The sequence below is a fragment of the Pseudophryne corroboree genome, chromosome 10 (assembly GCF_028390025.1).
Source record: "Pseudophryne corroboree isolate aPseCor3 chromosome 10, aPseCor3.hap2, whole genome shotgun sequence".
Lineage (NCBI taxonomy): Eukaryota > Metazoa > Chordata > Amphibia > Anura > Myobatrachidae > Pseudophryne > Pseudophryne corroboree.
Window position 1 is genome coordinate 323,422,017 of NC_086453.1, and position 14,056 is coordinate 323,436,072.

General features: G+C 45.7%; 1 protein-coding gene across 4 annotated transcripts in view; it reads right to left on the minus strand.

The window, feature by feature from the left end:
• Positions 1-2,276: 2,276 nt before the first annotated feature.
• The window catches only part of VPS13D (vacuolar protein sorting 13 homolog D), a 504,218-nt gene continuing 492,438 nt past the window's right edge, over positions 2,277-14,056 (minus strand). For all 4 annotated transcript variants that reach the window (XM_063943541.1, XM_063943538.1, XM_063943540.1 and 1 more), the window contains one exon: positions 2,277-3,154. In XM_063943541.1, the coding sequence (XP_063799611.1) occupies positions 3,023-3,154 (132 nt within the window). In that variant the 3' untranslated portion in view covers positions 2,277-3,022. The remainder of the gene's footprint in view (positions 3,155-14,056) is intronic.

Consider the following 14,056-nt stretch of genomic DNA (forward strand, 5'->3'; position numbering starts at 1 on the left):
ACATAATGTAAATGTGAAAGCACACACACACAGGAAAAGGTTAAGCACAATTAACCCACAAAGAGCCCTTCAGGGAGACAGAGTTATTTGGACCCAGCCCCCACTGCGCCCTTATCGCTAATGCCAAGCTTAGCTGGGTCGCAGACTAAGAACCCTGATAGGGGACTTAGTACACTAATAATCGCTCCCCCCTTGCTATGACCCCCTGGTACCACTGAGGTAATCTGGAGTCTCTCCGAAGGAGCTGCGTATCCCTGTTAGTCAGCATCTGTGTCCACTGCAGAGGAAAAATGGCGCTGGTGAGCTGCTGGATCCGCTCACAGTGAAGGCCCCATCCCTTCAATGGCGCACGGTCTTCCCGCTTTTTTATACTGGCTGAGGTAATCTGGTGCTTAAAATGGAGAAGAAACCTTTTTAAGGCTGTTTTTGCCAGTGTGGGTACGGTGTACTGAGATGCAGCCGTGTACTGTGACTGGAGACGCATTCCGCCCTGGTTAGAGGCCATGCGTCTCCGTACCCTCATGCCGCCATAATGGGCGGCGCCCCGCTAACCGGGACGCTGGCTTAGTACTCACCACTCTTCATTCTTCTGGCTCTGTTAGTGGTGGCGGCGTGCTGCAAGAGGTTGGGCCGTTCTGCCCCCTAAGTCCTATGAAGCAGGCAGGCTGGTGCTATAGAGCCCTGCCTGAAAATAACAAACATATAAAATAAATGCAGAAAACTCTTCAGGAGTTTCCATAAGCATGACCGGCTCCTCCAGGCCCATTTTCTAAACTAGGTCCATGGCTCCTAGTGGACCCGTCTATACCCCATGGTATAACCAAATAAAACAAACAAAATAATCAAAGTATTATCAAAAAGCAAATACTAAAAGTTGTATAAAGTTAGCATTCCTGGAAACAATATTTAAAGTGCATTTCTAGCATACATTTTAACATCGAATGAATGCAAGCATTTGCGTTTCTCAAAAAGTTCTCCAAACACAATATAAGCCGCCATTTTGAGAATTTAGTAATCAATACAATGCACCCTATTAATTATTTAGGAAATAATAGGAATTGTGCATTTTAGCAGGTGTCAAGTCTTGTTCTGGTGCATTTAGCACCTTCCTGTTGCTTGTCATTAGAGAAACACTTTTCAAGTTGTCCTTGGCCACTGTAAAAACAAACCAAAAAACAAAAACAAACCTCTCATACACACACATCAGTGTCTCATCTAGTAAAGGCAGTAATGATAAGCCCTCGCTATAATAAACAATGTTCACGATATATTTGCCTATATTTTAAGATCTTTTCTGGGAGATGAGGGGAGTTTTGTGAAGCAAGGTATGATTTAATGACGCCTTTTGCGTCATCATGCTCCACATACTGAGACGCAATTTGTCCCATCACATTTTGCCCACTGCAGTAAACCACACAATGGTGGCCAAAGAATATGTGAACTGTGTGTTTGTGTTGCGTTATGACCACTATATCGCATTCTGGAAAGGCACCAGAGAAATTGTCAGACTCTCTTGGGAGCACAGAGATCTTCTATGACTTTGAGAATCTCAAAGAGCAGAGGTTCTCATACGCGACCCTCAAGGCACCCCAACGGTCCGGGTTTGAGGTATATCCATGGCTCTGCACAGATGGTTAAAGGTTAAACCAAATTGACTGAGGTGCTAATTGAGTCACCTGCGGCCAAGCATGGATAAACTAAAAACCTAGACCGTTGGGGTGCCTTGAGGACCGCATTTGAGAACCTCTGACGTAGAGGATTCGGGCAGCACTGAGCAATAAAGCATGACATTAGTTCACAATGAATTAAGAGGAGAGTATTGGGTGAAACCACAATATAGCTGCCTCCTGTATGAGCACAGGACACTAAGTACTGTATAAGGGCATATGCATCTGCCATTGCACCATATAGCATAAATATATTCATTGTGGATGAAGGGTATAATTAAAATATTAAACAATTTACTGTCCTACTTATAGATTTGCAGATATTCACATTTAAAAAAATAATCGTTATTGTGCGCTAATCATGACATTTTTATTACTCTATCAACATATTAACTGGGATAAATGCAAGAGAAAATTCTATTGCAACACAGTATAACAATATGTTACTGAATCACTGATCTGCTCGGTAAGTACTAATGTCAACATTCTCAACACAAAGTGCATAAGATGCAGTAATAGCGCCAAGTAGAACAAAATGGAAATCCAATATAATTATGCTGTGATTTTCTTTTGCTTTGTTTTAGGAATACGTAACACCATCACAATAAAGACAGATCAGTAAAACATTTTATTTTTAAATATAGTATGTTGTACAGTTACAAAATCATTGGTTTCCAGACCCACAAAGCCAAGTGTTCAAAATGATACTTACAATGTTAACTTATTATACAAGGATTGCTGTAGGTAAGTTTAACAGGTACTTAAAATGAGCTTATTTTTAAAGTGTACTTGATGCGTATTTTTGTGGGCTGATCCATTATTCATTAGGACAGAAAGCCAATTGACTACAATATATCGCTTCAGCAGTTCATCGTCGGAGAAGAGCAGCTGCATAATTTTGGTATAATATCCTACGTCATAGACATTCAATACAAATTCGCGCACGGGCGCCAAGTGTTGCGCGCTGCGGAGACTTAGTGCAATTTCTCACAGCTTAAAGACTACGGTGTAAACAGACCTGACACATTACACAAATAAGTTTTCATAGTCTCGTATATTTACATTAAACAATATTTACATAATAGCAAAATAAAGGTCTTTCTTCAAAATCAGAACTATTTCAAATGTATATATTAATAATTACATTTATCATATTAAATATTAGTAACCCATAATATAAATTATCCCCGATCTCAATATACTTGAAAGGCAGTAGTGTTTATTAACACACCAATTTTAGTATTGTATTAATACGCATTATATAGATCCATATATACAAACACATACAGTACGTCTATCCAACACTAATGTAGAGAGAAACGGCAGGGTGATGCTTGGGGTCTCTTGTGCTTTGTTTAGCAGTTCAACTCCAAAGTCTCTTGTTCCTCCGTTTGCTTTAACATCAGCTGCTGTTCGTAATAAAGACTCTTTGCGTAATTTATTTCTTGAGATATTTTCACAGCAAGGGCTTCAGACTTGACATGCACCTTGAATGAAAAAAACAGAGTGAGTCGCAAAGGTAATGTAAATTATCGGACTATGGGGGTAATTCCAAGTTGATCGCAGCAGGATTTTTGATAGCAATTGGGCAAAACCATGTGCACTGCAGGGGAGGCAGATATAATATGTGCAGATAGAGTTAGATTTGGGTGGGTTATTTTATTTCTGTGCAGGGTAAATACTGGCTGCTTTATTTTTACACTGCAAATTAGATTGCAGATTGAACACACCACACCCAAATCTAACTCTTTCTGCACATGTTACATCTGCCTCCCCTGCAGTGCACATGGTTTTGCCCAATTGCTATCAAAAATCCTGCTGCGATCAACTTGGAATTACCCCCTATAGTTGTAGAATCTCTGAACACAATTTAAGTTAAAACCAACAGGGCTGTTGAGCCAGCCGCGGGGGCCAGGTACTGACGTGCCGTGATCGAAACTGAGAGGCATGGACATGCCTCATCTGGGAAAAAGAAAAGAAGATTTTAAACCTACCAGTAAATCTTTTTCTCCTAGTCCGTAGAGGATGCTGGGGACTCCGTAAGGACCATGGGGTATAGACTGCTCCGCAGGAGACATGGGCACTGTAAAGCTTTAGAATGGGTGTGCACTGGCTCCTCCCTCTATGCCCCTCCTCCAGACCTCAGTTAGGACTGTGCCCAGAGGAGACTGACAGTACGAAGAAAAAGAATTTTGTTATCTAAGGGCGAGATACATACCAGCCCACACCATACACACCGTACAACGTGGTATACAATCACCAGTTAACAGTATGAACAAAACAGCATCAGCCAGAGGCCGATCTCAACTGTAACTTAACCCTTAAGTATGCAATAACTATATACAAGTCTTGCAGAATGTTTCCGCACTGGGACGGGCGCCCAGCATCCTCTACGGACTAGGAGAAAAAGATTTACCGGTAGGTTTAAAATCTTATTTTCTCTTACGTCCTAGAGGATGCTGGGGACTCCGTAAGGACCATGGGGTTTATACCAAAGCTCCAGAACGGGCGGGAGAGTGCGGATGACTCTGCAGCACCGACTGAGCAAACACGAGGTCCTCATCAGCCAGGGTATCATGTTGCACTTAGCAAAAGTGTTTGACCCCGACCAAGTAGCTGCTCAGCAAAGTTGTAATGCCGAGACGCCTCGGGCATCCGCCCAGGAAGAGCCCACATTCCTAGTGGAATGGGCCTTAACTGAATTTGGTACCGGCAAACCAGCCGTAGAATGAGCCTGCTGAATCGTGTTACAGATCCAGCGAGCAATAGTCTGCTTAGATGCATGAGTGCCAACCTTTTTGGCTGTATACAGGACAAACAGTGCATCTATTTTCCTAACCGTAGCCGTTCTGGCTAATTAAATCTTTAAGGCCCTGACTACCTCAAGGGACTTGGAATTCTCCAAGGATCCCGTAGCCACAGGCACCACAATAAGTTGGTTCATATGAAATGACGAAACCACTTTAGGCCGAAATTGAGGACGAGTCCTCAACTCTGCTCGATCCGCATGGAAAATCAGATAGGGGCTCTTGAAAGACAAGGCCGCCCACTCGGACACCCGCCTCGCAGATGCCAAGGCCAATAACATGACCACTTTCCAAGTGAGAAACTTCAATTCAACTGTTTGAAGTGGTTCAAACCAGTGTGACTTAAGGAATCTTAACACCACGTAAAGGTCGCATGGTGCCACTGGGGGCACAAAAAGAGGTTGGATGTGTAACGCTCTTTTTACCAAAGTCTGGACTTCTGTGAGAGAAGCCAATTCCTTCTGCAAGAATATGGATAAGGCAGAAATCTGCCCCTTAATTGAGCCTAACTTTAGGCCCATATCCACTCCTGTCTGTAGAAAATGGAGCAAACGTCCTAGTTGGAAATTCTCAGTAGGAACATTCTTGGCTTCACACCAAGACACATATTTTCTCCAGATACGGTGATAGTGTTTCACCGTAACATCTTTTCTAGCTTTAATAAGAGTAGGAATGACCTCCTCTGGAATACCCTTTTTAGCTAGGATTTGGTGTTCAACCGCCATGCCGTCAAACGTAACCGCGGTAAGTTTTGGAACACGTACGGCCCCTGCAGTAGCAGGTTCTCCCTGTGAGGAAGGGGCCACAGATCTTCCGAGAGCAGTCCCTGAAGATCTGCATACCCGGCCTTTCGAGGCCAATCTGGAACAATGAGTATCGTCTGCACTCTTGTTTGTCTTATGATTCTCAATATTTTTGAGATGAGAGGAAGTGGAGGGATCACATAGACCGACTGAACACCCACGGTGTCACCAGGGCGTCCACCGCCGCTGCCTGAGGGTCCCTCGACCGACCTGGGACCATACGTCCGAATCTTCCTGTTGAGGCGTGATGCCCTCATGTCTATATGAGGAGGTCCTCAACGACTTGTCACCACTGTAAAGACCTCCTGATGAAGTCTACACTCTCCTAGATGGAGATTGAGTCCTCTGTAATGAAGACCTCTGACAGAGCGCTTACATGATTTTTCGCCCAGCGAAGAATCCTGGTGGCTTCTGCCATTTCTGCTCTGCTTTTTGTCCCGCTCTGGCGGTTCACCTGCGTCACTGCCGCAACGTTGTCTGACTGGATCAGAACAGGCAGGTTGTGAAGAAAATTCTCCGCTAGTTTGAGGCTGTTGCAAATGGCCCTCAATTTCAGCACACTGATGTGTAGGTAAGCCTCTTGGCCTGACCATATTTTCTGAACATTGTTTCCCTGTGTGACTGCTCCCCATCCTCGGAGGCTCGCGTCCGTGGTCACAAGAACCCAATCTTAAATACCAAACCTGCGACCCTCTAGAAGGTGCGCACTCTGGAGCCACCACAGGAAAGAGAGAAAGAGAGAGAGAGACCCTGGCCCGGAGGACAGAGCTCCGATGCATGTGCAGGTGGGACCCTGACCACTTGTCCAGAAGGTCCCACTGAAAAGTCCGTGTGGAATGGCCTCGTAAGCCGCCACCATCTTTCCTAATACATGAGTGCATTGATGAACTGACACTCATTTTGTCTCTGACCATGTTCTGGAATACTTGGGCTTTTCCCTCTGGGAGAAAGACCTTTTGTTTTTCTGTGTCCAGAATCATGTCCAAAAACGACAGTCGAGTTTGGAACCAACTGTGACGTTGGTAGATTTAGTATCCCGCCGTGTTGTTGTAGTATTCTCAGGGAGAGAGATACGCTTTGTAACAATTTTTCCCTTGAACTCGCCTTTACCAGGAGATTGTCCAAGTGTGGAATAAATGTGACGTCTTGCTTGCGCAGGAGCACCATCATGTCCGCCATTAACTTGACGGACGTGGGAATAACAATCCTGTACCGCGAATCTCAGGTACACCTGATAAGGAGGATAAATGGGGACATGAAGGTATGGATCCTTCATGTCTAGTGACACCATAAAAAACCTCCCCTTCCCGGCTGGAGATCACTGCCCGGAGAGATTCCATCTCGAATTTGAACCTTTTCAGACATAGGTTCAGGGATTTTAGATTCAGAATGGGCCTGACCGAGCCATCCGGTTTCGGGACCACAAAAAAGGATTGAATAAAACCCCTTCACCTGTATAAGGAGAACCTTGATAATCACTTACTGATGATACAGTTTCTGTATGGCAGCTGTCACTGTTTCCGTCTCTGAGGAGGAAACTGGCAGGACCGATTTGAAAAATCGGTGGGGAGGCACATCTTCGAATTCTAATTTGCATTCCAGGGATACAATTTTTACTGCCCAAGGATCCAAGTCCGACTGAACCCAGACTTGTCTGAAGAGTCGAAGACGTGCCTCCATCGGCGCTGGCTCCCTCAGTGGAGCTCCCGCGTCATGTAGTGGATTTTGTGGAGGACGGGGTGCACTTTTGTCCCTGGGAAATAGCCGTAGCTGGTGTTCTTTTTCCTCTACCTCCACCTCTGGTGAGGAAGGAAGAGCCCCCACCCTTTCTGAACTTATGCGACCGAAGGGACTGCATCTGATATTGCCGTGTTTTCTTTTCCTGTGGGGGAACATAAGGCAAAAGAGTAGATTTACCCGCGGACGCTGTGTAAACAGATCCGCGAGGCCCTCCCCAAATAAAACTTCCCTTTTGTAAGGTAAAGTCTTTTTTTTTTTTTTTTTTTTAAAGACAGTATACCTGTCCCTTGGCGGGTCCACAGGGACCGTCTAACAGAAAGCTCCATGGCATTGGCTCTTGAACCCAACAGCCCAATATCACTCGCAGCTTCTCTCATATATTATGCTGCGTCTTTAATGTGACCCAAGGTCACCAAAAAGGTATCTTTATCTAGGGTGTCAATGTCAGATGACAAGTTATCTGCCCACGCTGCAACTGCGCTACCCACCCATGCCGGCGCTACTGCCGGCCTTAGTAGGGCACCCGTATGTATAAATTGATTTTAAGGTAGTTTCCGGTCTGCGATCAGCAGGACTCTTAAGGGCTGCCGTATCAGGGGAAGGTAGAGCCACCCTTTTTCGACAAGCGCGTAAATGCCTTGTCCACCGTGGGTGAGGATTCCCACCGTAACCTGTCCTGGGAGTGGAAAGGTTACGCCATAATATTTTCTTGAGAGTCTGCAGTTTCTTATCTGGAGTTTCCCAAGTTTTTTTTTTTTTTTTTAAACAGGGCGATATCTCGTGAGATGGGGAAAAAGTTACCTCAGGATTCTTTCCCTTAAACATGCCGACCCTTGTGTCAGAGACAGAGAGGTCCTCAGTGATATGCAAAACATCTTTAATTGTTACAATCATATATTGAATACACTTGGCCACCCTTGGGTGCCACTTAGCATCATCACCGTCGACACAGGAGTCAGAATCCGTGTCGGTATCAGTGTCTACTACCTGTGAAAGGGGACGTTTCTGCGACCCCGAAGGGCCCTGTGACACAGTAAAAGCTATGGATTGACTTCCTGCTTTAATCCTTGGACTCAGCTTTGTCCAAACTTTGTAATAAAGTCACATTAGCATTTAAAACATTCTACATATTCATCCAATCAGGCGTCGGCGGCGCCGACGGAGATACCACAATCATCCGCTCTGCCTCCTCCCTAGATGGGCCTTCCACCTCAGACATGTCGACACAGACGTACTGACATCCAGACACACACAGGGATACCTAATATTATGGGGACCGACCCACCATAAGGCCCTTAGTAGAGACAGCGAGAGAGTATGCCAGCACACACCCAGCGCCACTGTATACTGAGACAAAAAACCCAGTCTGTCAGCGGTTTTTATTACAATTGTAAAACACCACATATTTTGCACCAAATAAATGTGGCCCCCCCCCCCTCGTTTTTGTCCCTCTGTATTAATTAACAGCAGGGGAGAGTCTGGGGCCGCTTCTCTGTATGCTGAGGAGAAAAAATGGCGCTGGTTAGTGCTGGAGGAAACAATCTCCGCCCCCTGACGGCGGGCTTCGTTCCCGTTCTAAATCTTTATACTGGCGGGGGATTCGGAAATATATATACTTTATAGTGTATATATGTACTTAGCCAGTGTTATGTGAGGTATATTAATGCTGCCCAGGGCACCCCCCCTGCGGCCTGCACCCTTTACTGCGGTGCCTGTGTGTGTGAGCTGGGAACAATGGCACGCAGCGTTACCACTGTGCGTTACCTCATGAAGATCTGAAGTCTTCTGCCACCTTTGAAGTCTTCTTTCTTCTTATACTCACCCGGCTTCTATCTTCCCGCTCTGTGAGGAGGACGGCGGCGCGGCTCTGGGACGAACCCCAGGGTGAGACCTGTGTTCCGACTCCCTCTGGAGCTAATGGTGTCCAGTAGCCTAAGAAGCAGAGCCCTTGAACTCTCAAGAAGTAGGTCTGCTTCTCTCCCCTCAGTCCCACGAAGCAGGGAGCCTGTTGCCAGCAGTGCTCCCTGAAAATAATAAACCTAACAAAAGCTTTTTCAGAGAAACTCAGGAGAGCTCCCATGCAGTGCATCCAGTCTCCACTGGGCACAGGAACTAACTGAGGTCTGGAGGAGGGGCATAGAGGGAGGAGCCAGTGCACACCCATTCTAAAGCTTTACAGTGCCCATGTCTCCTGCGGAGCCGTCTATACCACATAGTCCTTACGGAGTCCCCAGCATCCTCTAGGACGTAAGAGAAAAGAAGATACTTTGGCGCTGTGTGCTGCAAAGGGGAACACAGAAAACTATCTGGGTAGTGGTGTAAGCTCATCATCCAGTCATACAATCTATTGTAATCATAACTCAAATTTGATTGGTAGTGCTACTGTATGTGAATTCTATAGGATATACAAACTTTCACAGAGAAGATATAGGGGGGTATTCAATTAGTTCCGACAATTTCCCCGGCAGGGTCCACAGGTTATCCACTGGATAACAATGGGATATGATGGAGCGACAGCGGATTGGCACCAAACGATCAAAAGCTTTCAGGCCTCCCAGGATGCAACGGGCCCGTCCACATATCCCCGCCCACTGGCTCAGGCAAATCAGTTTTTTGTTTGGTGCGGCAGAGGGCAGCTGTTCCTTTTAGCAGTCCTAAGCTTTCTTATGTTATTTTTGTCTTACTAGTTTTTTGAGAGATCTTTTCTAAACAGCGTCTTATATGCTTAGAAAAAGTCGCTCCAACAACTCTCCGCCGGGCCGCGACAACGCTTACCCACGAGTACAGTACTGTTTCGGCGGGCGTCTGTGTCGGATATACTAGCAGGTCTAGCAGACGTTACCAGGCTGTGGCCGGAGCACGGAGAGAAGGTAAGGCATCGATTCCACTTAGTAGATGGAATACGGACACAGCCACACTGTATTTGGGAGGAGACTACCAAACAGTAGCTGACGCGGCTGCCACCGCGGGTGCACCAGCGCTAGGCCTTAGGGATCTTAGGCACCAGAAATAGTATGAGGCCGCGACCCCTAGGGTTGATGTCATCAGGAGGAGTTAGAGGCTCTCCTGGTCGCCCCTCCTCCCCGGTTCATGACCAGTTTCCGCCGAGTCTCCCACCTTGGACTGTTTCCTCGCTTCCGTCCCAGATGCTACCACGAGGGGACTCGGTCGCAGCATAGGCCGCTGCGTCTGTGTTCACTAAGCGCTACCGTGAGGAGAACCGGTCGCAGCATTGGGCTGTGTGACCGGTGCGTCTGTGTTCACTGAGCGTCTGTGTTCACTATAGGTTCCCGGAGCGACAGTGTACACTAGTAGCGTCTGAATCCACTCATCGTTCGCTAACGTATTGATCGATCCTGGAAGTTAGGCGAGTCTCCCTGTATCCCACTCTACTGAGTACGGGCTATACAGCACTAAATTTCTATCTTCTTTGTTCAGTATGAATAGTTAAGTGTCTATTGCACATGAGTCTGTGTACATTTACTGTGGTTTTCTTCGCATTGCGTCTGAATACGTTAGATCTGTGTAAAACAGGATTCAGTAATATGCACTCCTACATACTATAAAATGTGTTTGTAGTTGATAATGTGCTCATATGAGTAATATATAACATGTGACTGACTGCTAGTGGGATTGCTTGCTTTAGTATATATTTGTCAGTTGTTTCTTCTGATCCTCAATGCTGGTGCATGGGTAGGGTCAGATTGATATCACTTTAGAAGGTTAAAGTGATTACAGTCACAAATTGTGTAGTATACTGTGAAAGTGCGGATTATTTAAGAGCGGCAAAAGTGACAAAGGTACACTTACAGTAACACCAACACTCATATCATGTTTGTCTTGCAAAACTGTATTATCCTCTCAGGATCTGGTTCAGGATGGTTTATGTGCAAATTGTTTTGCTTTTAAGCAAAATACAAGGCAGATCCCTGTACAACGTCAGGTACATATGGATCCACCTTGGACTATGTTTGCACAGACCCTGTCCAGTATAGCTGAACGGTTAATTCCTTCAGCTTCTTTACCAGGAATGGGGTACACTATTAACCCATACATGCAGCTCTCTACCTACGGTATATCATTTCCCCCAGCAGCTTCTCATATGAAACAAGCTGATAAACCGATGGTAAGTAAACCTTCACAGGCTACACAAGATGATTCATCAGAAGATGAAAATTCAATTTACTCTACTTGAGTAAAGACGAGGAAGAAGGTCTCAGCTCAGTGGATATAGCTGAATTAATCAGAGCTATGAAGGCCATTCTATCCTTAAAGGATTCAGCAGAGCCTGTGTTAAAAACCAAGGCACCTGTATTTAAACATCCCAAAACAATTAAGACTGAGTTTCCATGGTCAGACCAGCTGACGGAAATCATGGAAGAGGCTTGGGCTACACCCAATAAAAAATATAGAATTCCTAAAAAAATGGGATTCCAATTATACTTTTCCTGCAGGGGACTTTTTAAAAAGGGAGGTGGCTCCTAAAGTAGATATGCATGTAATTCGATTAGTGCGAAAATCTATAATGCCTTTACCATCAACATCATTAAATGATGTCACGGATAGGAGACTGGATGGTTTTCTGAAAACCATATTTCTCTGTCTGGGGCAGTCATAAGGCCAGCAATGGCTTCAGCTTGGATGGCAAAGGCAGTGGCTGCCTGGGCAGATGCACTGAAAGAGGATGTTTTTTCAGCTTCTAGAGAATAAAAATCCAATATAGCTCATATTAAACAGGCTGCAGTAATCTTGGAAGAAGCGGCATTAGATATGGGTACTATTGCTTCTAGGGCATCAGCTTCAACAATAGCTGCTCGCAGAGCACTTTGGTTACGTACGTGGAAAGCTGATTCAGAATCTAAGAAGGTATTGGAATCTTTGCCTTTTGCTGGAAATATTCATTTTGGTAAAGAATTGACAGATATTCTGGAATCAGAAGCAGACTCCAAGAAGGTCAAGTTTCCGCCCACATATAACCCTGAACCTAAGGGCCCAGTTTTTCGGCCTTTTCGGTCGCAAGGAAAAGCGAAGGGATAAAGTGATCGTAAGCAGCCCAATACAATAAGTTGGGGAAGTCAAAGAAGCATTGGGCTGCAAGAAGGCCAGCTTCCAAACCAGAAGCCATCAGCCTGATGATGCGGGACTCCTCCTGGGGTACCCCAGGGTAGGGGGCCGGCTTCTTCAGTTTGCACAGACCTGGCAGCAGTCTACAACAGATACCTGGGTGCAAGAAGTGGTATCTCTAGGTTATGTTTTCCCCTTCAAGAGGCATCCTCCTCGAAGGCTCTTCTGCACCAGCCCGTCTCAGGTGGAGGCGAAGGCAAGGGCCTTGCAAGAAGCAGTTAAAAAATTGCTTCAGTCAGGAGTAGTCATTCCAGTACCCCCTGCACAATGGGGAAAGGGTTTTTACTCCAACCTGTTTTTGGTTCAGAAGCCAAATGGGTCTTTTCGACCGATTCTAAATCTCTAAATTCTAAACAAATACATTTGGGTACCACGGTTTCACATGGAGACGTTACGTTCCATAGTTTTGGCCTTGGAACCAGGGGATTATATGGTATTCCTAAATATTCAGGATGCATACCTACATGTTCCTATAGCACTGTCCCATCAGTGTTATCTCAGGTTCGCCATCCTCCAGCAGCATTTTTAGTTCCAGGCCTTACCCTTTGGGTTAGCTACAGCTCCCAGAGTATTTACAAAGATCATGGTGGTTATGGCAGCTTATCTCCGCAAACAGGGGATAAGAATTTTTCCATACTTCGACAACCTTTTAATCCTGGCACAATCACAGGAATTGGTCCTGTGCCATCTCCAACAGACAATAACATGTCTACAGAGGCACGGGTGGCTCATAAATTGGGCAAAGTCCTCTCTGGTTCCGTCACAACGGATGACTCACTTAGGGGCTGTACTGGATTCAAGTCTGCAGAAAGTATTTTTACCTCAGAACAAGATATCCAAGGTACAGTCAAGTACTCAGGAGTTGTTACACAGTCAAACAGTATCAATTCACGCAGCAATGCAAGTGATGAGTTTGATGGTGTCAACATTCAACATGGTGGAGTATGCACAATTCCATTCAAGACCTCTGCAGCATCTGATTCTGTCCAGATGGAATGGAGTACATCAGACAATAAAGAAAAATAAGAATTTACTCACCGGTAATTCTATTTCTCGTAGTCCGTAGTGGATGCTGGGAACTCCGTAAGGACCATGGGGAATAGCGGGCTCCGAAGGAGGCTGGGCACTCTAGAAAGATCTTAGACTACCTGGTGTGCACTGGCTCCTCCCACTATGACCCTCCTCCAAGCCTCAGTTAGGTACTGTGCCCGGACGAGCGTACACAATAAGGAAGGATTTTGAATCCCGGGTAAGACTCATACCAGCCACACCAATCACACCGTACAACTCGTGATATGAAACACAGTTAACAGTATGAAACAATAGAGCCTCTCAACAGATGGCTCAACAATAACCCGATTTAGTTAACAATAACTATGTACAAGTAATGCAGATAAACCGCACTTGGGATGGGCGCCCAGCATCCACTACGGACTACGAGAAATAGAATTACCGGTGAGTAAATTCTTATTTTCTCTAACGTCCTAGTGGATGCTGGGAACTCCGTAAGGACCATGGGGATTATACCAAAGCTCCCAAACGGGCGGGAGAGTGCGGATGACTCTGCAGCACCGAATGAGAGAACTCCAGGTCCTCCTCAGCCAGGGTATCAAATTTGTAGAATTTTGCAAACGTGTTTGCCCCTGACCAAGTAGCTGCTCGGCAAAGTTGTAAAGCCGAGACCCCTCGGGCAGCCGCCCAAGATGAGCCCACCTTCCTTGTGGAATGGGCATTGACAGATTTTGGCTGTGGCAGGCCTGCCACAGTATGTGCAAGCTGAATTGTACTACAAATCCAACGAGCAATAGTCTGCTTAGAAGCAGGAGCACCCAGCTTGTTGGGTGCATATAGGATAAACAGCGAGTCAGATTTTCTGACTCCAGCCGTCCTGGAAACATATATTTTCAGGGCCCTG